The sequence below is a fragment of the Myxocyprinus asiaticus genome, chromosome 20 (genome assembly GCF_019703515.2).
Source record: "Myxocyprinus asiaticus isolate MX2 ecotype Aquarium Trade chromosome 20, UBuf_Myxa_2, whole genome shotgun sequence".
Taxonomy (NCBI): Eukaryota; Metazoa; Chordata; class Actinopteri; order Cypriniformes; family Catostomidae; genus Myxocyprinus; species Myxocyprinus asiaticus.
The window spans coordinates 44,998,630-45,025,173 of record NC_059363.1 but is presented as its reverse complement, the minus strand read 5'-3'; the positions used below and the strand labels follow the sequence as shown (position 1 = coordinate 45,025,173).

The following is a 26,544-nucleotide window of genomic DNA, read 5'->3' as shown; positions in this document are numbered from 1 at the left end:
CATATTGTTTGTCTTGTGTCTATACTTTTGAAACAGTGAGTATTTGAATGTTTACAGATTGACTCCATTGACTTCCATTGTAAGTGTCTCACTGAACACAGATTTGTGCTTTTTTTTTTTTTTTTTTTTTTTTTTTTAAGAAAACGAGGGACAAGTCGAATTTTATTTTTTATTTGTAGTAAACAACATTATGCCACAAATGCCGCTGACTGAGCTTAACGTACTGAACCCGGAATATTCCTTTAAAAGTCAGTATTGTAAGTGAAATATTGTTGACGTTAACTTTTGGATTTACTCCAGTTTTTGAAACACTAACACGACAATTATACATTTTACACGTATAAACAAATTGTTACCAGTGAAAATCAAAGAATGGACAACAGTACTGATAAAAGAATCAACGGAGGTAATTATTCATGAGAAAAACGTCATGAATGTGGACTGGAGTGATGGACGGGGAGCGCGTGAGTGACGTTATGTGAGGGCGGGTGAGAGAGAGAGAGAGAGAGAGAGAGGGCGGGTGAGAGAGAAAGAGAGAGACGTTATGTGAGGGCGGGTGAGAGAGAGAGAGAGACGTTATGTGAGGGCGGGTGAGAGAGAGAGAGAGAGACTTTATGTGAGGGCGGGTGAGAGAGAGAGAGAGAGAGAGAGAGAGAGAGAAAACGGACACCGGACTCCAGACTCCAGACTCCATTAGCGCGAAACCTTCAGGAGCTCCGCTGCAGCTGGACTTTCACGAGGACCCCTTCCTCATGATAGGATTAAACACACGACTGAAGGAAAGAAAGCTCTCGCACTGTTGAAGTTGTGGACATTGAAGCGTGTTTCGAGGATTTGCTTCGGTGTATTTGTGAAGGTTAGTGAACCCCTCAGGATTTGTCTGGCGTACTCTGCAACTCTCAATAAAAATCTCGCTGTGGCACACTGCAAAACTGACTACTCGCTTTGCTTTGAAAACCTACTGTCATACCACATCAAAAGGAGTTCAAATAGCACTTTCTTGCTCGTTTTTGGTCTTTGATTTCCATTAACCTGACTGTCTTTATTTAGTTTGGAGCGGGGCTGCTGACGTCACCAGAGCCCGAGCTAAGCGTCGGTTTACCGTTAGTTGCGCGAGCTGCAGGTCCAGTTTCACAAATCTGACAAACACATTGAAATTTTCAGTCAGAATAAACACCGTAACATCAAGTACGATGTTTTACAGTTAAAATGAGTCGTTTGCCACTATCCACCAACTTGATATCATTCCAGCGGTTACGTTTAGTTGACACCGACGTCTAGTCATATCGTCATTAGCCAAGACTATTTTGTGGTACAAAAAACAAACATTTGTCAAAGTTGTAAAATCAGCTGCTTTTAATGAGCAAATAAGGTTGTCCGAGGTGTTAAAAAAAGAAAAGAAAAACAACAACAACATATAGTTTAAGAAACTTGTGTCAAGGTCTTATAAATGTTATATTTGTGTCCAATTTGGTTTCATAACTTTTTTGGAAACATTTAAAGCATTTTCTACAAAAATAAATAAAATAAAAGATTTAGCCTAATGACTTTAAAAATGTCATGTTGTGTATTAAAATGCTTTCCTTGCACCTTCAGTACATCAGTGTATAAACAACTTAATCATTAATTTCAAAAAGGTTTTCAAACACATTTTACAAGGTATTTATTTATTTATTTTTTTATACGCTGGCGGCCAACAGTTTGGAATAATGTACAAATTTTGCTGTTTCGGAAGGAAATTGGTACTTTAATTCACCAAAGTGGCATTCAGCTGATCACAAAGTATAGTCAGGACATTACTGATGTAAAAAACAGCACCATCACTATTTGAAAAAAGTCATTTTTGATCAAATCTAGACAGGCCCCATTTCCAGCAGCCATCACTCCAACACCTTATCCTTGAGTAATCATGCTAAATTGCTAATTTGGTACTAGAAAATCACTTGCCATTATATCAAACAGCTGAAAGCTATTTGGTTCATTAAATGAAGCTTAACGTTGTCTTTGTTTTTGAGTTGCCACAGTATGCAATAGACTGGCATGTCTTAAGATCAATATTAGGTCAAAAATGGCAAAAAAAAAAATGGCAAAAAAGAAACGGCTTTCTCTAGAAACTCGTAAGTCAATTATTGTTTTGAGGAATGAAGGCTATACAATGCTTGGAATTGCCAAAAAACTGAAGATTTCATACAAAAGTGTACACTACAGTCTTCAAAGACAATGGACAACTGGCTCTAACAAGGACAGAAAGAGATGTGGTAGTCCAGATGTACAACTAAACAAGAGGATAAGTACATCAGAGTCTCTAGTTTGAGAAATAGACGCCTCACATGTCCTCAGCTGACAGCTTCATTGAATTCTACCCGCTCAACACCAGTTTCATGTACAACAGTAAAGAGAAGACTCAGGGGTGCAGGCCTTATGGGAAGAATTGTAAAGAAAAAGACACTTTTGAAACAGAAAAACAAAAAGAAAAGGTTAGAGTGGGCAAAGAAACAGACATTGGACAACAGATAATTGGAAAAGAGTGTTATGGATCTTAACCACATTGAGCATTTGTGGGATCAGATAGACTGTAAGGTGCATGAGAAGTGCCCGACAAGACAGCCACATCTATGGCAAGTGCTACAGGAAGTGTGGGGTGAAATGTCACCTGAGTATCTGGACAAACTGACCGCTAGAATGTCAAGGATCTGCAAAGCTGTCATTGCTGCACATGGAGGATTTTTTGATGAGAACTCTTTGAATTAGTTTAATTGTAATAGTAATTTTTCACGTTATTAATGTCCTGACTATACATTGTGATCAGTTGAATGCCACTTTGGTGAATAAAAGTACCAATTTCTTTCCATAAGAGCAAAATCTGTACATTATTCCAAACATTTGGCCGCCAGTGTAAATATCATTAAGTTTCAAGAAGTTTTCTCAGGGTTACACCACATGACTTTGATTTGGTGGACAAAGGTTTTTAAATATTAATCATATTTTAAAACAATTATTTCACTGCTTATTTTTAAGAAATAATAATAAAAGATTATTCTGCACTACTCATGCCATTGTTTCTTTTTTTTCAAGAATTTCAGCTTTTAATGAGACTGACTTTTTTACTGTCTCTGAACAATTACACCACATGACATTTTTTACTTTAATCTCCAGAAAACATAATAAAACTACTTCAGAAATTGAAAATGAGCTCATAATTGAAGAGGTGTATTAAATTGTTTTGTGTGAATAGCATTTTAATGTATTCTTGAATAATTTATAGATCTGGACTTAAAAATGAGCGTCACGTTACTGACCCATGCTACTGTCACTGTATCACCACAAAAATGCTGTCTAGGTAGGCTCCCTAGGTTTTGAGACACAGCCTGTATCTCATTCTAAAGAGCTTCGCTTCACATTGGTCTCTTGGCCACTTGTTTGTGATTGGCATTTAAAATCACCATAACCTTTAGTAAGAGATTTCATCTGCTCACCACGGTTTTAGACCCAGCCTGTATCTCGGTCTTAAGACCTTTGCTGTACATTGTTGCTGATAAAATTGACAAATTGATGCTTCTTTATGACACCGTTTCTAAAGGATGGCGTTGGATGGTATACGGATGCCAGATGGCTGCTATGCAGATGGGACCTGGGAACTGAAGATGCATGTCACTGACCTCAACAGGGACGTGTCTCTGAGAGTCACTGGGGAAATTCACATCGGCGGTGTGATGCTCAAACTCGTGGAGAAACTTGGTATGTATGCTGCTTCCACCCTTCAGGATGTGGGCATGACATTTGTTTTTAAGGTCCAGATTGAGATGAATGAAGTTGGTTGTATATTCAGAGTTCCCATGGTCATGGAAAACCTGGAAATATCAGGAGACTTTCAAATGGTGATTTCCAGGACTGGAAAATATTTGTAAATTCATTGGGCGAAAGGAGTGGGAACACTGTATGTTGGGGTGGTACTGTGAGGTAGCACTGAAGTATTGCTCATGCCTCATTGTCTCCTTACACATGATTATTCACTGGAATAACACTGGTAACTAAATAAATGACACCGATTCATTTGCAGTATAGAGTCTGGTTCTGGAATTAAAAATCCCATTCATTCTTTCCATAGGGGAACTGTTCATTACCGTGAGTTATGAGGTTGTTAATTGATGACATATGCTTTTTTTGAAGTCATCAGTTGGTGTTGTTTCAGCTTTGTTTTTAAATATATATATATATATATATATATATATATATATGTTTAGTACTGGAATTCTTAATGAAGAACTACACTATCCATGATCCTGAGGGAGAAAATCCACCAATCAGAGAATCATATCAAACAAAGCGCACCAAATGAGCTTTGCAGCGACCACCCACTCCCATGACGTGCTGTGAATGATGCAATCCGAGTCGCTCTCCTTACACTCTTAAACTGCTTATATAGGCCTGATGCGATTTATTTTTATTATTTTATTTTTCTGATATTCTCCCCAATTTGGAATGCCCAATTCCCAATGTGCTCTAAGTCCTCGTGGTGGTGTTGTGACTTGCCTCAATCTGGGTTGCAGAGGACGAATCTCAGTTGTGTCTGAGACCATCAACCTGCGCATCTTATCACATGGCTTGTTGAGTACGTTACTGCGGAGATATAGCACGTGTGGAGGCTTCACGCCATCCACCGCGGCATCCACGCACAACTCACCACGCGCCCCACCGAGAGCGAGAACCACATTATAGCGAACACGAGGAGGTTACCCCATGTGACTCTACCCTCCCTAGCAACCGGGCCAATTTGGTTGCTTAGGAGACCTGGCTGGAGTTACTCAGTACACCCTGGATTCGAACTTGCGAACTGCAGTGATGGTAGTCACCAGGCCCCAGCCTGTCGTGATAATTAAATTATCGTCTGATGGCGGTTATTTGATCTAATATTTTATGTCTTTATATGTATATTAAAAGTAATTATTTATTTTATAATTGTGCACTTTCAATTAGGAATGTGCGAGACTAGTCGACTAAACGGTTCTGATGCTGCTGGTTGACACTGGAATTACTAGTCAGTCAATATTTTTCCCCATTAAACTGTTCAACGTTTTTACACATTTATGTTTGGCTTTATATTATTACAAAGGCTGCGTTTAAATTAGTCATGTTAATGTTACACATTTTAAGTATAATTAATACTACAAATATTATTTAAAAAAGAGGATAGCTGGAACAGGTACAAAGTTTCATTTCACCTTGCAGCGCATGCTTGAAAATGTCCTCCTTCTAGGCAGCTCAGCAAAGTAGTTATAGAAATCAATTTGGTGGTGGTGCGAGAAGCAGATTTCCTAAAAGTTGGCTTGAAAGTCAGATGTTTTCACATTTGAGTCATCTTTAAATCTGTGTGTGATTGTAAGTTATTTTCCTGCCGAGCGGGCTTTTTTCAAGTGCAGGATAATTTCCTCAGGTGAGTCAGGTCCTATCTTTCACCAGACCATGTTGACGTGTTAATTTTGCTCATCAAAAAATTTATGCTTTTGAGTAAGTAGCCTAAAAAATGACTATTTTAGAAGAAATGCCATTATTTAATCTGCTAATTGAGAAGGCTGTTTTCACCGAGGTTCCGACTGCTTAACCGGTTAAACTAGGGGTGGGCGATTTGACCAAAATGTTATATCACGATAATGATATATATCACGATATAGTAACATTTTTCAAAAAATGTTTTTATATTAAATAACCATATTGTAATGCTTATTTTTGAAAAATCCAGTCATTGAATTAAATACGTTCTAAATGAAAACTACTGCTTATATAATTTTCTCTTTATTTGGAACTTGAAAAATAAAATAAAAATGGTGGTATTATTCAAAAAGTGGTAATCAACCTTACCACAATGCTAAATTTCACATTTCAGTCAGATGTTGTTGACTAGTAGTAGTATTATTATTATTATTATTATTATTATTATAAAACACTTCATAAGGCTCTTAATGTTTTAAGTCATCTCTGATCAAAGCTGAATTTTCAGCATCATTCCTGCAGTCTTCAGTGTCACATGATCCTTCAGAAATCATTCTAATATGCTGATTTTCTAATATGGGCATATTTACAGCACATTTTACACATTTACACCCGAACAGATATTTGCAAGCACAAGCTTCACTGATGATAATGAGGCAGCATAAACACTAGTTAAAATATAATCTAAACATTCATATTATTTATATCATACAGCATACAATTTAAATACCTGCTTTAGCCGAAACAACATTTAAATGTAACTAAAACTTGTCTATTAGGACATCATTCAAATGTCAATACTTTGAATACTGGCTGGCAAGTCTGGAAATAGTCCAGCTAGTAAAATATGTACATGTTTATATAAAATAGAATGTCAACTAATGTAAGTAAAACTAAACGACTTACTCATCCGAAATTGTATCCTCGGCTGGATCAAGTCGATCTTCAAAATGCAAACATTCCTCGTCGGATTCCCGCTCTTCTTCTGAGGAAAATGTGAACTCTTCGTCACTATCCATGACCATCTGAAGAGCTTCCTTACCGGTGTAGCGTGCCATCTTCCAAACACGCAGGAAAGTGAATGAATCTGATGATGAACTTGATGTTTTTTAAGGCACTGTTGGGGGCATTTACCATTTGCATTGATCGCCTCAGCACATTACCGTATGAATAGCGCGCTCTGCTGGTGGGTGTGATCTCATCAGAGATAATGAGCTGAGCCTGGAGAAACTGTACATCGCTTAGTTTCATACAGATTACATTGCAGGAGAATATTTGTTTTAAATTTTATTTAAAAGTAGATATTTTAAGCTTTTTTTTAGACATATGTTTCATGTTTGTGTGATAAGTATTCACGGAGTTTCAGTTCATTTTTGTGACGCGTTTCAGAAAGATGCTTGCGGAGACAGAGACAGCTGAAAGCGTACCCTGTTTATTTTCTTTGTTTTACAAAAGCACAAGGTTTTGTTATTGTGATTGTACACAAATTAAAGTAGACCCTTTATAGTTTCTAATGATGTCTTTTAAGTTGTTTCCGCTGTTATGAGGAAAAAATCCAGCAGGATGCGTCTGTGGACCCCAGAGGGTTCAGAGAGAGCGCGTGATAATCACGTGAAACACAGCTGTGTGTCTGATGAAAAGCATGTTCAGAACGCGAGATTAATGTAATTGAATTTGCTTCAGCAGCCCGAAATTTAGATTGGGTGGCCACCGATAAATGGAGAATACCTGAAAAACCCTGTTTCTTCAGTTCTCTCAGTCTCACATAAAGCCGCTCCGCCTTCCTCCTCTATAGAATGAAGTGCACATTTCTTTCATGCGGTGGCGGTTTTGTGTAACCGCGATACAGAAGATAATCCAAAATGTATACCGGTTGCCAAATTTCTACCGGTTATTCATGTCTACCAGGATATCGCCCGCCCCTAGTTTAAACTATCTTTTATTCTGTGTGCTTGTCATGTTTAGAATACATTGGGTTTTTGTAGGCTCTATCACAGGCCTATTTATTTATTTATTTATTTTTTTATATCCTATAGCTTATTATTTTATTTTTATATCGTAACTGTTATTGGTTAACGTTCTTTTCTGAACAGCTGTCATCTTAGATCAGTAGCTAATGCACGTTGTGAAATCAAAGTTTTTTTAGTGCATTTTGTTTCTCTCGTAGATTTGGCTTAACTGTTAATTATTTTCAACAATGTAACAAGTAATTTTACGTGGTGAATTCTGTTTAGAACAGGCTATTAGGGTTGCTCTATTAGTCCTGCACTATTCATTCAATTGTTTTCAATAAATAAACCTGTATTCACTAAAGGTGAATGCATGTCATTCTATATTTAATGTACAAAGATCATAATGTAAGGTGAGCACGTCGCAGATAAATGCCCCTTTTCAGCAGAATTTAGTGTTGGATTTGGAATAGATTAAGTATTTTAAATGGGTCACAAACACATTTGTTTGACTACTTTCTGAAGGTTGGTTTCTTTTTAGACTAGTCAACTAGTTTTTGTTTAAACGTCAGTGAAATTAGTCATTCCGCACATCCCTACTTTGAATTCCAATATAATTTTACTGTACAAAAAAAGAAATGAACTGCGCGTTTGAGTGTCTCATTCAATTGAACTCGGGCCGTCTCACTGGAAGGCAGTTCAACACCCGAAGAGTGCGTGGAGCATGCGCCATCTGTGGAGGTTCGCGAAACTCCCGCAAAAAAAGAAATGAGGATTTTAGTTAACGCAAAGTGCTCTGATTTCACTTTCATTTAACGATTGTGTAATGGCAAATATTGTTAGTCGTTGTGGGTTCACATATGCTGTGTTAATGACAGGCAGTGACACATAGGAGCCCTGTGTCACGCCCGCTACTCTTTCTAAGGAGATGATAGAAAGAAGAATTCCAGAATCTCCAAAGTCTTTCTTCATGTAATCTGAGAGCCTTAAAGTGATGTGTGAAAGTGAAGAATTTTGGACAGAAACATTTTACTATTGCATACTTCATGATAATCGTCAGAGTCCTAAAAGAGACAATTAATCACCATAATCGTAATTATTTGTTTGACAATTAATCGTCAGCCAAATTTCTTAATTGTGATAGTCCTATACTTATATATTTGTATACATCTAAATATTTTGCAGTATACTTTAAATAAATTGATTCTACACTGACAACTTTAAGTCATTCATTTTATGTATTTCCATTGTTTTTAATTCGATTACACCATTCACAATGCTTCATGTGATTGTAGTTCATTCTCTCATTAAAGACTTTAAGTACTCAGTCTTTTACCTTTGTCTTGTCCAATTTTCAGATATTTTTCACGTCAAATCAAAGTTTTTAATGTTGTGATTCACCTCAGAGATGGTTGGTTTGGTATATGGCTTACAACTCTTTAATGAAGGAATTTATGGAATCCCTATGAAAAAAAAATTAATGGGACAAATACTTACGGAACCAAGATGGCTGGAAAACTGGGTGGGCACTAGGCTTGGGATCAATGGCTTTTTCATGCATCGATAATCAGAACATTTTCCTGATGATTATCAATATATATATATATATATATATATATATATATATATATATATATATATATATATATATATATATGCATTTTTTTCAGATATAAATAGGGCTACTTGTTGCACAATAGTCTTTGTCTCTTCATACATATTTCTCAGCACAACTTTGGTAAAGTGTAGGGATGTATGGTTGTATGGTTTCATTGTTAATCGCGATTAAATAAGTCACTGTTAATTTAACCGTAAGAGTTTAGAATCTATGGTTAAAAACTGATTTTTTTTATTTTATTTACAAATGGCAAAAATATTATACTTATATATATATACATACATACATACATACATACATACATATACACACTACCGGTCAAAGGTTTTGAAACACTTGACTGAAATGTTTCTCATGATCTTAAAAATCTTTTGATCTGAAGGTGTATGCTTAAATGTTTGAAATTAGTTTTGTAGACAAAAATATAATTGTGCCACCATATTCATTTATTTTATTATAAAACTAAAATGTAATAAAAATAAAAAAAAGTTGTTGAAATGGATGACTTGGAACAAATAATAAAGAAAAGCAGCCAATAAGTGCCCAACATAGATGGGAACTCCTTCAATACTGTTTAAAAAGCATCCCAGGGTGATACCTCAAGAAGTTGGTTGAGAAAATGTCAAGAGTTCATGTCTGCAAATTCTAGGCAAAGGGTGACTACTTTGAAGATGCTAAAATATAACTCAGTTTTGATTTAATTTGGATTTTGTTTAGTCACAACATAATTCCCATAGTTCCATTTATGTTATTCCATAGTTTTGATGACTTTACTATTATTCTAAAATGTGAAAAAAAGTATAGAATGAGTAAGTGTTTCAAAACTTTTGACTGGTAGTGTGGGTGTATATATAAAGAGTTTTCGGTGTAAGCCTAAAATGTGAAGACCTGGCTGGTTCCTGGCTGTTGCTATGGTTACGGATGTGGTGCTTGGCCTGGTGTTGTGGACTGAATATGAACTTACAATCCACATGAAATGGGGGCTACATATTAACATTAAAGTACAACAGAGGAATTCAATCTACCAGACTCATATCCACCAAAACACCTTTAATCATCTGGTTAAGAGCATTTGAATGACTGAGGTATACTGAAGATGACTAATGTAAAGAAGTCAGAGGATAGAAGTCATATAAAGATTTACATCCTACAAATTGGACAGGATGTTCCACAAGTCATCCAACAACAAACTAGGGAGTTTAATATTTTTTTGCTGTGGTACTTTTAAATGCTTACGCAACTTTTTGTAATGTTCAAGCTTGTTGACAGTGCGCTGTGCATTTGTGTATTGATACTATTAGTGTGTAAACTTCGAGAAGTTGTGTCTTAAATTATCCTCATTTAAAAGCATTGCTTGTCTACAAATTAATCACATTGAACAGTAAATTTATTTTCCCTTTATTATGCATCCACAGGTTTATTTGTGAGGTGTTGTGGACAGAATCTGTTGCTGATTCTTTATGGTGGGGTGTCTGACAGACAACGGGTTGCTTTAAGAAACTGTTGCTGAAGAAAAAACTGTTAGATGCCACAATAGTCTTACAGTTACGCAGCTCTGAAGCGACTCCAAGCACTTCAGTTACATTGAAGCTAGGGATGCACTATATATCGGCAGCCGATTTATTATTGGCCGATAACTGGGAAAATCAAAATATTATTAATGGAATTGCCGCCAATAATTTGTTAGTTTATTTACTTGCGGCTGAAATTCTCTGACTGCCTGCGGCATCTTTACTTCAGGCAGAGAATCGGTCAGTCTCAAGCACACACACAGCGAGAGCCCAGCTTATGTTGTTCTGTGAGGATTATTTTGACATCTCTGCACCTTGTTATCTTGTATTGGGGCTTTTTTTATTCATCTGCTGTAAGTAACATTGGCATTTCCCATATTCTGTTTGTTTCATAATAAATAAATGAAACGTGACAAAAACCTGTAAATATGTTACATGGGGGCTATCGTTTTCACTTACTACTTCATGAAACATAAACAGAATGTGAGAAATAGCACATTGTTACTTACACTGCAGCACTGTGATTTAAAACAAGTCCAAGCACAACCTAAAACGGCACATTTAATAAGTTATACTGTGGAACTGTCACAGATGAGCGCTGTAGCAAGTGTCTGTGAATGAGACACTAATAATACACCATGTATGTAGAGATTAGGGTTTGTTTTGTGTGTTTTGTTGTTTAGTATTTGTTACATGCAGTTTATCACCTCATTTTGGTTTAATGCATTACTAGAGCTTAGAAGTTCATTATTCTCTCTCAGTGAGTGAGTCATAACCATAATTTATGCAAGTGCATTATTATTTATTTCTCATTTAAATCAGCATACATCTGTAATATAGGCACATTTATGGTTAATGTTACATCCGTCAAACCTTAAATAGCAGTCCAAATTCCAAGCTTTTAAATGACACCTATCTCAACATGAGAAGCTTTTAATGAATTTGCAAGCAGTTCCAGGTTGTAGAATGAAAAATTAAAACCTTTTATTTTTTATATCGGTTATCGGTATCGACCCAGAAATTCCATATTGGTGCATCCCTAATTGAAGCACTTCATTCTGCGCCAAGGATTCTCAATAGCGGTGTTGTGCCCTATGTTGGAGTGTCTCTTTCAATATACCTCCTATTTACATTTTGTTTATTTATAATTTTTTATTGTATGGCTGCGTTTAGGGTCCATATATCCACTAACACGTTCAACTGTCATATGATATGAAATTTTTGCTTCAGTTCTGTTGCATAAAATAAAATGTGCAAATGATCGTAAGACTGGTTAACCGCAATTTATTTTATTTCTCAGATGGTAATCTATCCGTCAAAAACTCACACCGCAGCATCCCTATTAAAGAGTGAGTGGCAGGGTAACTTTAAGGGGGTCGCACACTGGATGCGTCTGTTGGACGGCATCGCACATTCTAAAATTTGGAACAATTATTTTCTATGAAGGTATGCACACCGCCGCTTGACTGCTCAAAATTCTGCAGCGCCATGGAGCTCAAAGGACATACATTAGTTACTGTAGCCATCACTGGATGATATATTTTGTATATGGCTCTTTCATACAGCCCACACAAAATATTTTCAGTTACAAGTATGTGAAGTTGTGGTTTGACAGCTTGAATGAAAGACCTATTCAGTGCTACAGATTGCATAATCAGAAATTGCATAATTAATGTCGCCATTTCTAATTGTTCAGTTTGCACAGTTGCACCAGTTTCATTCACTAACCTGCAAACTCATCAACGTCACTTTGTTCATTCTTGAAGAACAAAACCTTCAAGTTTATTTGTGTGTATGGTGACTAGATTCACAACTTTGGACTGCCACCTGCACCGCATCGACACGTCCTTCACAGTAAATGTTATATCACCTCCTTGTGGTCTCCCAAAGCTATTACGCCAGACTACATTAAATGGAAGGCCACCTGACAGTAAATTGGAAAGCACACAAATTAGGCTACTAATTTAAATGTCGGCAAATGCTAATATATCGATGCCTCAAAAACGTATGGAGAAAATAACGTGCTGATCAACAATCAATGTATCATTATTGTAGACATTCCTTAGTGGGCACTGTTGCGCTCTGTTACTGTCATACAGTACATTCAGACATGACATCAAGATTAAGCTTAAAGTGAAGTTTATGATACATGGTGATCTGTCGCATCTTTAGTGTTGTCAAAATACCGGTACTTCTGTACCAAGTCGATACTAAAATAAGAAAGATGTAACGGTACCACTGTTTCTGCAGTACCGGTAGTACCGAGCACCGACTCAATCAGTGCGCAGTATGAATGACACACGACAGCTTAAAAATGCTCACAGGCTTATTTTTACTCCTATTACACTGAAATGGACAATTAATCAAATTAAAATTGTGACATGTCCTAGTGTGGTTTATTAAACCTCTAAAGGCTGCAGTCTTAGTGTGGAAGAGCTGCGAACTTTAAATCCGACCACTCATACACTAGAAACTTGTCAGGGCAGAGCACTTATCCATTGTGAACCACGCAGCACATGTAAAATATATATATTTATATAATTAAAATCATGGCATGAATGTCAGCTCAGCTTTATTTATATAGCATTTAAAACAAAAGAATTGACGAAAGTGCTTCACAGTGATAAGATTTAAAACATAACATTTAAAAATTACCAAATACACAAACACTCAAAAACTGCATCCTACATTTCATTTGTCAGCTTCCGGCAACACACATCATAATAAAAACACGATTCATAATAAAAGCTAGATGCCTGAAATTGAATAAAAATATAGTACAGCTGTATAGTAAAATGTAATGTTCACTGTAGTAGTAGTAGTAGTAGTAATAATAATAAAAAATCTAAATATCACAAGCAAGACAGCTGTTGAATAAAAGTTTGGCAAAAAAAATTTAATGACGTTAAAGTTCTGTTTTCACTTGTTAAAAGTTTTAATAATTTATTGATTAGACATCATTTTGATGATGTAATTAAATGAAACTTTAAAAAATGTTCTGGAAAGTTCTGAAAAATAATAATAATTAAACTATAATTATTAAAATAATTATTAAATAATTAAAAATAACTAAACTGGTGTGTTCAATAGCACATTACAATATTAGCATATTTTTGCTGTGCTATCGAAATTGGTATCGAAATCCGTGAAATTTCACTGGTATTGGTACCGACTACTGACATTTTAGTACTGTGACAACACTAATTCACTTACTAAAGGAATAGTTCACCCAAAAATGCAAATTCTCTCATCATTTACTCACCCTCATGCCATCCCAGTTGTGTATGACTTTCTTTCTTCTGCAGAACACAAATGAAGGTTTTTAGAAGAATATCTCCACACTGTAGGTCCAGACAATGCAAGTGAATTGTGGCCAGAACTTTGAAGCTCCAAAAACCAGATCAAGTCAGCAAAAAAGTAATCCATTTGACTCCAGTGGTTTAATTCATGTCTTCTGAAGTGATCCAGTTGTTTTTGGGTGAGAACAGACCAAAATATAATTCATTTTTCACTATAAATCTTGACAACAGTCTCCTTGGCAATCATGATTTCAAGCTCGATTACACTTCCTATTGTGCCATCTAGGCCTCTGCACATTCATCAAGCACTAGGGAGTGTAATCGAGCTTGAAATCATGATCGTACCTAGAGAGTACAGTGGCAAGATGTACAGTGAAAATTGAGTTATATTTTGGTCTGTTCTCACCAAAACCGATTAGATTGATCCAGAAGACATTGATTTAACCTGGATCACCCGTATGCTGCCTTTACTTCCATTTTGGATCTTCAAAAGGCCTGGTCACCATTCACTTGCATTGTATGGACTTGCAGAGCTGAGATATTCTTCTAAAAATCTTTGTTTTTGTTCTGCAGATGAAATAACGTCATACACATCTGGGATGGCATGAGGGTGAGTAAATGATGAGAGAATTATCATTTGTGGGTGAACTATCCCTTTAAAGTGAATATGCATCAGAGATTGAAACAATTTCATTATTTCATAATTTTGGTTATTTATAGAAAGCCTCAATCTGGTATTACATTAAAAGGCAGCAAATTTGTAAATGTGCCAAAGTCTGTTTTCCCGCCATTTCCTTATGATTCCTTGTTGATTAGAATTTCAGAACAAATCAGCCTTTGTTTTCCGTGATCTTCCCATTTCTTGAAGACAGGGTCATATGGAAGAGGAAGATAGAGAACACATGTCTACTGAGCCTCCCTTGTGGAGGAATCGCTGTATTAGCTGCTGCATTCCACTGCTTCTGAATTTCAACAGAACTGACTAATGTGCTGCTCTGTTGTTTGTTGTGCTTGTGAAATACTGAAGCAAGATGACCCCTTAAATGCAAGCTTGAATGAAAACTATCCTCCATGGCATCTGTTATTTTCCCAGTGGATGAGACACACCAGGAACTACTGTGGTTCAACCTTAGTCTTTGGCTGAAGATGTAAAAACAGCTTTGTTTGAGGGCGAACTCGTGAGAATAATCAAGTCTTAATCATTAGGAACTTAAGGCTATGCCACTTACCCATGAATGTTCATGCATTACCCTATATACACTGTTCAGGAATGTGTAGTGGTGGTATGAGGCAGGTTGTGCCAGTTTAAAGCACATGTTAGTTATTAACCCCCTTAGAGAGACTTTGAAACATCAGTTCTCAGGGGTGTGACTTTCCATCCTCTAATGCTTGAAGGTACCTGGAGCAGAACGAAAGAATTGTTATACTCATCTCTGGTTCTTGCTGTCATTTTGATTTTGCAGTGTTTTTTAAAGCCTCCTGCTTCAACAGATCAGCAGTACAATGGAGTTCTTGCATGCTCTCAGTATTGGTTTTGCTTCAGAACCCAGATTTTACATTGGACATCAAGTGGCAGCCCAAAATTGTTTATCATACAAATGTAAACTAAAAGTGTCCTTAAAGTTTAAATGTATACATACCATGAACTACATAGGATCAACAAAATGCACAATTTTGCAAAAAATTACTTTTTTAGTTTTACAGTGTCTTTATAGTTTGAGTGTTTTGTTTATGGTAGTCTCTAGAATTTCAAGTGTTTCATATAGGGATGCACCAATACAAAATAAGTGTGCCAATTACAGTGATCCGATTAGTTAGAACAACATCTGACGATACTCACACTGATAATTTGGTGATTCTGCTTTTTTTTTGCTACCTAACATAAATTACTTGCACAATGTTATCCGTTGTTTCTACATGATTTCCATGTTTCAGAGTACTTTGTCTCAGTTAAATACAAAACACTGAAACAAAAGGCACATTATTAACTCACATTAACTGAATTCTGAGTGATGTATCTTGTCCCATTTAGTTTTAACAAACTAGTCCTTTTCTTTGCCCTGTTAAACTTTAAGGTAAGCAATCAAATGAATTGTTACAAATTTTAACGGTACTTTCACCTTGTGAAATTCTAGCAATGTAAAATGTACAAATTGCAGCTCTGCTGTCATTATCGGCAAGTAATTCACACAAGTTGAAAGCACGAGTTGTAGGCAAAAAATTTTTGATGTGATTTTCCACCCACTATTGACGGGAAATTATCGGCCCTGATCATCGGCTGATTTTAAATAATCGCCCCATGTCTGATGACGTTTGCTTTTATTGGCCAAAACATTGGTGCATTGCTAGTTGTATGCTCTTGGCAGCCAATAATTTACAGCTCCCAATTTTATTTTGTGTCTGCACAGTCTGAGTCGTATTTTCTTCAACCTTGCCTACCTTTGTGTCATTTGAGTGTGAGAGCATTTGCGGTAATTGATTAGATGAACAGTAGGGCTTCAACAATTAATCGATATTATCGATAATGAAAATCATCGACAATGAATTTCATTATTGATTAATTGGATTTATGCGGCAAGCACAGAGAAGCTCCGTCAGTGATGTCACTTTACAGCTCAGTGAATATGTGTTGCATGATGAAACTCATTTGAAAAATGACGGAGACAAATTGAAGCGGAAAAACAACCCAAGATGTCCAGTGCACAAGAGCACTTAATAAACACTTCAAAGAAGATCATAATAAGCATAAAGTTTAATTTGGAGTGGTTGCTGCATCAGATTTGTTGAAAGGGGGCATGTGCTGTTTTATGCGCATGAGTTGTTTCTCTCCTGCGCATAACTATTTTCTATGTTTTATAATGTATACACGTTATGATTTCAAAATCAGGCACGTATTTCCAGGTATTTAGCAAAACTGTTTGTTTTTACCACATGCGAGTCTCCATTAAACTTCACTGAGCAAACGACCGTGCACATCCATGTGAATCAAACCAATTGCAATGGAGAAAGGGAGCACATTCATTTTCGTTAAACTCGTGGAACATCATTAGAGCCTGACTTGTATGGGATTTTTGAGACCGATACCAATTTTAGAGAGAGAAAATTCACCGATTGCTGATATGGTGGCCGATATATTAAATGTTTGAGCTGGAATGAAAACAGATCTTTTCTATGTGGATTTTTCACCGATATGACTATGCAAAGGTACTCAGAAGGCTGCTTTCTTATAATATTTGACATTATTATTATATATTGTCAACAAATTCTAGAAATGAACACTGAGAAAATAAAGAATAAATAAAAATACAATAAATAGCTTAAAAAAACATCAGTACTGTATGTTTAGTACCAGTCAAATGCTGACCATTTAAATAAAGAATAAATAAAAATAAAGCTAAATAAACATCAGTACTGTATGTTTAGTATCAGTCAATGGCTGACCATTAAAACAAAGAATAAATAAAAATACAATAAATAGCTAAATGAACATCAGTAATGTTTAGTATCAGTCAATTGCTGGCCATTTAAATAAAGAATAAACAAAAATAAAATCAGGGCTCAATGCTAAGGATGTTTTCTACTGGCCCAGTCGGGCCAGTGCTTCAGATTTTTACTGGCCCTGCCAAAATTTTCACTGACCCCAACACAAAAATGATAAATAGCTGTTTTTACCATCATGGCTTTAAAAATGTGTCCGAAGATAATTATTTTTTTACATATATTATGTTTTTAAAGCAATGTCCCACAAAAGTGAATCACATTTATAATTTGCAAGATATGATTTATGCCTTATGTAATCCCATACAAGCATTTTACAGATATAAATTCATAAATGCATCATATTAACCTCAGCCATACTGCCATTTACACATGAGTTTTTAAGTGAAGAGTTCTGTGGAGGAGATGATGAGTTTTCGGTCACCCGTTTAGTCATGCTGTCATGCAGCTTTTGGCCATGTGTAATGTATTCACACACAGGATCAAAGATTTAATCATTGAGTTAAAGATGTGATTATTGGCTTAATGTAATAAACATATGAATCCCTGAGAAGAGACTTGCTACCAAATCGGTTGTGACGTGTAATATACATTAGGGAGATATTAGGCCTGATCTGTGAATTAACACTGTGTACTGTATATAACATGAAATCAGACAACCTAAAGACCAACACAGACTGATGCACAAAGCACAAAAACAAAAATACCTGTACAGTCCAGAAATGAGACATGTAACCGGTCTTTTATGAGGATGATATGAAGTAGACTGTTTCAAATATTCATCTTCACCTTGCAGCTGAACAGCTCTGATAATAATAGCCTAATAGCCGTAGCGATCTTGCTTCTTTTTATATCAAACACCATTATCATGTCGAATTAATGTTTACGTTTTGAAACAAACCTAATTAAATGTATACTTACATTTTGGATATTGAGCAGCTTGTGATTTCCAGACACGTGTATAACTAGGGTTTAACAAAGTTTATCACGTCTCATTCGGCGCTTCATCTCTAAAGGCGAATTAGTGAGAGAAAATGTGTTTGTTTTTTACAGTAGGAATAAAACTAGTGCTATGTCTTTACAAGAGCACATGCATTTTAAACAGTCTACGCTGCACGGAAAGAGATGATGATGATGAGACACATGCACGGAGAGACATGGATTTTCAGTCCTATAGAAAGAAACTGTTGATTTCTTGTGTTCCAATGTGTGGATTACTCATTTTCACCAACATGTAAAAACGAAAAATGTGGGGATTTCACGCGCTGTGAACACGGAATGTGCAGGGATACTTAAAATGTTGCTCAAGACGTGCAATCCCGCTACGAAATTCATTAAGTGGGGTTTTTTTCCCTTCTATTTTCTACACATTGGTAATAGCTGTTGCTAAGACACTTGGAAAAGAGCGACGACAGTACTAGGAGAGTGCACTTGGTGTCTGCACGCAACTGTGCCTTGGCGCGTCCAGTATATAATGCACTTGCTCATCTTTGCGAGCTAAATAGAATCACGCTTGCTCATCGGTTAGAATACTTCATTCGCTCAGTGTAGTTTTTGTGCTCTCTCACTTGTTGTTTTCTTGCACTAATGTTATAAATGCAGCACTGGCCCGATCGGGCAAGTTACAGTTCTAGCAACTGGCCCGAATCTCTCTCTCACTGGCCCCGGGCCATCAGGCAGTCCTTATTGTCGAGCCCTGAAAATAAATAGCTTAATTAACATCAGTACTGTATGTTTAGTATAAGTCAATTGCTGACCATTTAAATAAAGAATAAATAAAAATAAAACAAACAGCTAAATAAACATCAGTATTACTGTTTAGCATCAGTCAAATGCTGACCGTTTAAATAAATAAAAATAGAAATAATATAAATAGCTAAATAATCTTTAGTACTGTTTAATATCAGTCAAATGCTGACCATTAAAATAAAAATAAAATAAATAGCTAAATAAACATCAGTATTACTGTTTAGTATCAGTCAGATGCTGACCATTTAAATAAAGAATAAATAAAAATAAAAGAAATAACTAAAACATCAGTACTGTTTAGTATCAGTCAAATGCTGACCATTTAAATAAAGAATAAATAGAAATTAAATAAGTTAAATATCAGTATTGTTTAGTATCAGTCAGATGCTGACTATTTAAATAAAGAATAAATAAAAATAAAATAAATTAACATCAGTATTACTGTTTAGTATCAGTCAAATGCTGACCATTAAAATAAAGAATAAATAGAAATTAAATAAATAGTTAAACATCAGTACTGTTTAGTATCAGTCAGATGCTGACTATTTAAATAAAGAATAAATAAAAATAAAATAAATAATAAACATCAGTATTACTGTTTAATATCAGTCAGATGCTGACTATTTAAATAAAGAATAAATAAAAATAAAATAAATAAATAAATAAATATCAGTACTGTTTAGTATCAGTCAAATGCTGACCATTAAAATAAAGAATAAATAGAAATTAAATAGTTAAACATCAGTACTGTTTAGTATCAGATGCTGACCATTTAAATAAAGAATAAATAAAAATAAAATAAATAAATATATAAACATCAGTACTGTTTAGTATCAGTCAAATGCTGACCATTAAAATAAATAAAAATAAAATAAATAGCTAAATAAACATCAGTACTGTTTAGTGTCAGTCAAATGCTGACCATTTAAATAAATAATAAATAAAAATAAAATAAATAGTTAAATAAACTTCAGTACTGTATGTTTAGTATCAGTCAAATGCTGACTATTTTAATACTGCCAGTCAATTAGTGTCGGGTAAAACAAGAAGCATTTACACCTGCTGAGACAAGATATAAACAGTGGCAGCGGTGTTACACCGTATTCTGCTATACAAGTTCAGGGGAAACTTTCAACGATGGAAAACCAGACTTTTGAATATTAAATTTTATAAATGCAATGACTGGAATTGTTTGAATGAAGGGGGTACCAAACTGTGAATCCTGAACAAAACAGTTTGGTGAATACATGTTTACTCATTAGCTTCCACTCAGCTGACAAAAATGAAAGTAGCTATGTGATTAGCTAGTTAGCTGTAAGCTCGTTGTCACGGAGAGTAAAAGACGGACGTTGTTTATTTTACTTTCCAGCATTGTTTCTCATCAACTAGGTAACAACATAGCATGAAATCAACACTCATCAGACACAATCCACCACCGCACCGTTGTCTGATGAGCGGCAAAAAGATGCTCTGATGTTTACCTTTCAATCTGCTACATTACTGACTGCACTGACAAACTACAGCTGACTAACAGCAAACAGATGTGATAAACATGAGTGACATGGTTGTCAGGGACATAGTTAACGTTATATTAGTTATATAAAATGATGGGGTCATTTTTTATTAACTTTCCATTATGTATTTCACAAACTAGTTAGCAATTTAATGAGAAGAGATCGCTCAAATCCACACAGTTTAACTCCGCCTTGTTTGCAGAACCACGTCAGTTCAGAGTCAGCTCTGTAAACAATGGAGTCGGAGCGCGCTCTGCTGGACAAACTACGCTATGACACCAATTCTAAAGCAATGTTTTCTGCATTATATGTTCTGAAAAGTTTTCATATCGGCGCATATCGGTAAAATATACGCCAATACCGATATATCGGTGAGGCTAATATCGGCCGATAATATCGGTCGGGCACTAAACATCATACCACGCTTTCAGTTTCAATGTAATCAATCGTGCAGCTTTCATGGATGCCATGGTCATGTGTTAGGGTTAGTTTTTGCAGTGTTTTAGATCATTTCTCATCATGTAACCGCATGTAATAAAATGAGGATGAGACTTTTCAGCATGAGAGTGAATCTGCACTGCTTTTGCAGATAATTGTACTATATTAAACTTTATATAATACTGAATGTAATGTATAATAATGCTAAGGGTCCTGATGTTTGATAGTCCACCTGATAATGCCAAATGTAATGTCTGATTTCACTATTAAATTTATACTATGGCAAATATAATTTTACTGGATAAGCATGCGCTACCCTTAAAATGGTGCTGTTGCCGTACCAGGCAATGATGCAGCCAGTCAGGAAGCTATGTATTTCAAGTAAAAAATGAATTTCTCTCTTCTGAGGAACACAAAATTAGATTTTTGGCAGAATGTTAGTTTCAGTCACTATTCACTGTCACTGCATCTTTTTTTTCCATAAAATAAAAGTGAATGGTGACTGAAACTTTCTCATTCTCATAACATAACATTCTCCCTAACATCTCCTTTTGAGTTCCACGGAAGATAGAAAGTCTTTGGACAGATTTGGAACAACATGAAGGCGAGTCATTTTTGGTAACACTTTACAATAAGGGTGTTTTCACACTTGAGTCCTCTTTAAAAGAACCAAACTCAGACCCCTTTAAGTGGACCAAAAAGTTGATCAAGTGAAAAAGGACCCAGTTCTCTTTGCTTTCACGCTGTCTGAGACCTTGTAAGTGGGCTCAGATCTCTTTTTGGTCCACTTTAGCAGTTACGGGTTCTCAGTCCTTTTTGCATTCGCACTTGGGGCGTTTTCACACCTAGTTCATTTGAGCACTCCAAGCGCTCTCAGAGCGGTATTACGTGTATATGTTAACAACCCAATTGGTCGCAGACCCCCCTAATAGGACCCAAAAGCGAACCGTACTCAGACCACCTCAGGAGGTGGTCCGAGTATGGTTCGTTTGTGGGTGCTTTTGTGGTTCGAATGGTTTGTGCGAACTGAAAGTGAAGAGGTACCAGTCTGCTTTGCTTTTTATAACATAAGTACCTCCTGGCTTGCCATACATAGCTGCATTACATACTTCATATTCCAGTCACAATTTACTGTCCACATATAGGAATTTTAAGCGAATATAGATATATCATGATTATCATGACGTGTTTTTGTCTCATTCCATTCTTGTTGTATTATTTGAGCACCTAAAATGAACGGACCGGCCGCATGCAGAGCATAGCTGCACATTAAGATGAACCGCTTTTAAAGTGTTCTGGTGTCTACGGAGCTTAGTGCCAAACTCCCATGAAAATATAGGTGAGGATTTTTATGGTTTCACTTTAATTTTATTTGCGCAAATGCAAATGTTCTTGGCTCATACACACAATGTAAATGACATGCAGGAGGAGACACTTGCTTACTCCATTACTCTCGGGATGATACATATTTCCAAATGCACATAGAATTTCAAATGTTTTCCTTCATGTGAAATAAGGGCTTGTAGGTTTTATCGGAGAGCCTTACGTAAGAGAGTGAAGAATTTAGGACAGAAATACAGTATACATTATTACTATTGCATAATATAATGTAATTGGCAGAGTTGTCTGGTTTTCATAAATGATATAACATATAAAATATTACTTTTTATGTAATTCTATCCCTGTGCAATAATTTTACAAAAATTAAATATTCTTTAAAGCCTTGAAAGTAAGCCCCATTTTATTATATGATTTCAAGTTAAATATCAGTAAATTACTACTTAAGTGTAGGCCTATCTGTAATAAGCATACATGAACCTTAAGAAGTATGACAATTTGTATGAAAATTGCTTATCATAATAGTGACAATTATTTCTGAAGAATTATTGTCAGCCAAATTTCATAATCAAATTTCGACAGCCCTAGTTGCAATGGGGTCTGAGTTCTTAAGGAGCTGTGGTGTGAACAACAAGGTGTCTGAGACCACATTAATGTGAAGAGGACCAAAATAAGAAACTGGGTAAGTAAACACCAAAAGCACTGAGGTCATTTGCGGCTGGTTCCCTTTCTGGTTCACTTTAACCCAACTGGGTTTGGTTTACTTAAAACATACTATACTAAAGGCTGCAAGCGAACCATACTCATACCACCTTCCGAGATGATCTCGGCTCGGTTCACTGTAAAGGGGTCTGAGATCGTTTGGTGTGTTCACATATGGGCCAAAAATCCAGCAAACCGCGCTCAGACCCCTGAAATGAACCAAGTGTGAAAACACCATAAGATTCCATTCATTAGTATTAGATAATGGACTAGGTGTCATGAACTAACAAAGAACAATATCGTTTTTAGAGCATTTATTAAACATTGTTAATGTTAGTTACTAATGTTAACATATACTGTACAACTACTGTACAAAAAAAAGTATTAATATATGTTGGAATTAACATTAACCAAGATATGTTAAAAAAATTAAGTAATATTTATTGTTAGTTTATGTTAACTGATGAAGTTAACGAACAGAACCTTATTGTAAAGTGTTACAGATTTTTTTGGGGGGGGGGGGGGGTAAATTATCTCTTAAGAGTACAAGTCAGTTCTCACCACTTGCATTAAAAATGGCTGTTTAATATAGACAAAATGCTTTGAAAAAGTTAAAAGATAAAATCCTGAGAGAACCTTGCTGCTAAATCAGTTGTGATGTATATTCAAAACAGAATATATTAAAGATTGATAATATATTTTCATCTTATGTATTTTATTAATGTTATAGTATAAATATTAATTAATATAATATGTATATTGTAACATACTTATTAACATTAAGTCACATGCAGAGAAAATGCCTCAGATGCATACATCAGATGGAGCTCTAGAGATAGAGAGATGTAACAGGTCTTCAGGATGATGCATAAGTCTGTTTTAAGTGTTTCTCTACTATCTTACTCTACAGATGGTAGCATTACACAAAGCATTTTTGCAATTTCTGCCTTTCTTGCTGTATTATGAGGGAGCGCCACGATATGGCGAGACAAAATTAGATCGCTCCAACGTCTCACGCTTGCGATGAAGACAGCTTTGTTTATAAACGGGAGCAATAGTTTTTTGGCATCGCTCGCTTACAGAGACGTGGTACAACACCATTCGCTTGTCCAATTCACAGGTTTATACCTTTGTGTAACATCTAAAGTTCAGTAAATATGGGCTTCCCCACTGCCTGCGCTCACAAGCTGCTGAAAGCTGCACGAGAGAAGGAGAAGGGGAGGACATTTTTGAGGTTTTAATCAGGCTACTTGTCCAGTCGGGCAAGTAAAATTCTCTTTAACTTGCCCCAACAATAATTAGGGATGTGCGAGACTAGTTGACTAAACGGTTCTGATGATGCTAGTTGACACTGGAATTACAAGTCAGTCAATATTTTTCCCCATTAAACTGTTCAACATTTTTACACATTTATGTTTGGCTTTATATTACTACAAAGGCTGCGTTTAAATTAGTCATGTTAATGTTACACATTTTAAGTATAATTAATACTACAAATATTATTTAAAAAAAGAGGATATCTGGAGCAAATTGATCCAAAGTTTCATTTCACCTCAGGCTACGTGTGCTGCTTCCCTCTCTCACCTGCGGCGCATGCAGGAAAACGTCATCTCGCAAGATGAGCAAAGTAGCTATGAAATCACTTCGGTGGTGGTGCGGCAAGTGGATTTTCGAAATGTTGGGTTGCAAGTTGCTATGGATGTTTTCACATTTGAGTCTTCTTTAAATCTGTGTGTGCTTGTAAGTTATTTTCCCACCGAGCGGGCTTTTTTCAAGTGCAGGATAATTTCCTCAGGTGAGTCAGGTCCTGTCTTTCACCAGACCATGTTGACATGTTAATTTTGCTCATCAAAAATTTAGGTTTTTAAGTAAGTAGCCTAGAAAATGACTATTTTAGGCTAGGTATGCTTTTTTTTTTTTTTTTTTTTTTTTACCCTGCTGATCAAGAAGGCTATTTTCAACGATTTGCCAACTACTTAACGAGTTAAACTATCTTTTATTTTGTGTGCATGTCTTGTTTAAGACAATACATTTAGTTTATTGTACATTTCTCACAGAACTATTTTCTTCTATCCTATAGCTATTTTTTTTTTTTTTTTTTTTTTTATACATCGTAACTGTTTTTGGTTAATGTTCTTCACCGAACAGCTGTCTTATTAGATCATTTTCTAATGCACGTTGTGAAATACGTACAACTTTTCAGCGCATTGTTTTTTCTCTCTCATAGATTTGGCTTACCTGTTAATTATTTCCAATAATGTCCTTATTGTTTTAATATGTTAAGTAATTTTACTTGGTGAATTCCGTTTAGAACAGTCTATTTGTCCTGCACTATTCATTCAGTTGTTTTCATTAAATAAACCTGTGATTCAGTGAATGCTTGTCATCTACATTTGATGTACAATGATCATAATGCAAGGCGAGCATGTTACAGATAAATGCCTCTTTTCAGCAGAATTTAGTGTTGTATTTGGAATAGATTAAGTATTTTAAATGGGTTGCATAAACACACAATGTTTTTCTGAGGGTTTCTTAATTTTAGACTAGTCGACTCTAAAATTTTAGTTTAAACGTCAGTGAAATTGGTCATTCTGCACATCCCTAACAAAAATCTACTTCAAATCAAATCACTTTATTGTCACACAGCCATATACACAAGTGCAATGGTGTGTGAAATTCTTGGGTGCAGTTCCGATCAACATAGCAGTCGTGACAGTGATGAGACAGTACCAATTTACAATAACATCAAATTAACACAGCACAATTTAAACATCTGTTATACACATAATTACACTCAAAAGTATACAAATAATAACATACACTGTACAGTATACAATACGCACTATATAGATACACATTATTCAAAAAACAAAAAACAAATATAAACTTTTTAATATATATATATATATATAGAATGTACAGTATTGTACTGTATTGACATTCAGGCTGTCGGTTGATAGTCAGTTGTTAAGAGAGAATATAATATTATAATATAATTTATGACAGTCTGGTGTGAGATATAAAAGTAAGGGTAATAAAGTGCAGTGCTGATGTATTTGATCGTGGGAGATCAAGAGTTCAGAAGTCTGATTGCTTGGGGGAAGAAGCTATCATGGAGTCGGCTGGTGCGGGTCCTGATGCTGCGATACCGCCTACCTGATGGTAGCAGTGAGAACAGCCCATGGCTCGGGTGGCTGGAGTCTCTGATGATCCTCCGAGCTTTTTTCACACACCGCCTTGTATATATGTCCTGGGGGGAGGGAAGCTCACCTCCGATGATGTGTCTGGCAGTTCGCACCACCCTTTGCGGTTGTGGGCGGTGCTATTGCCGTACCAGGCGGAGATACAGCAAGTCAGGATGCTCTCCACAGTGCAGGTGTAGAACCGTGTGAGGATGTGGTGGTTCATTCCAAACTTCCTCAGCCATCTCAGGAAGAA

The 26,544-nt window shown here is 35.8% G+C and overlaps 1 protein-coding gene across 2 annotated transcripts in view; it reads left to right on the top strand.

Moving 5' to 3' along the window:
• The first annotated feature begins 665 nt into the window (after nt 1-665).
• Nucleotides 666-26,544, top strand: part of LOC127410946 (fermitin family homolog 2-like) — a 131,707-nt gene continuing 105,828 nt past the window's right edge. For both annotated transcript variants that reach the window (XM_051646228.1, XM_051646229.1), the window contains exons 1-2: nt 666-856; nt 3,581-3,738. In XM_051646228.1, the coding sequence (XP_051502188.1) occupies nt 3,582-3,738 (157 nt within the window). In that variant the 5' untranslated portion in view covers nt 666-856; nt 3,581. The remainder of the gene's footprint in view (nt 857-3,580; nt 3,739-26,544) is intronic.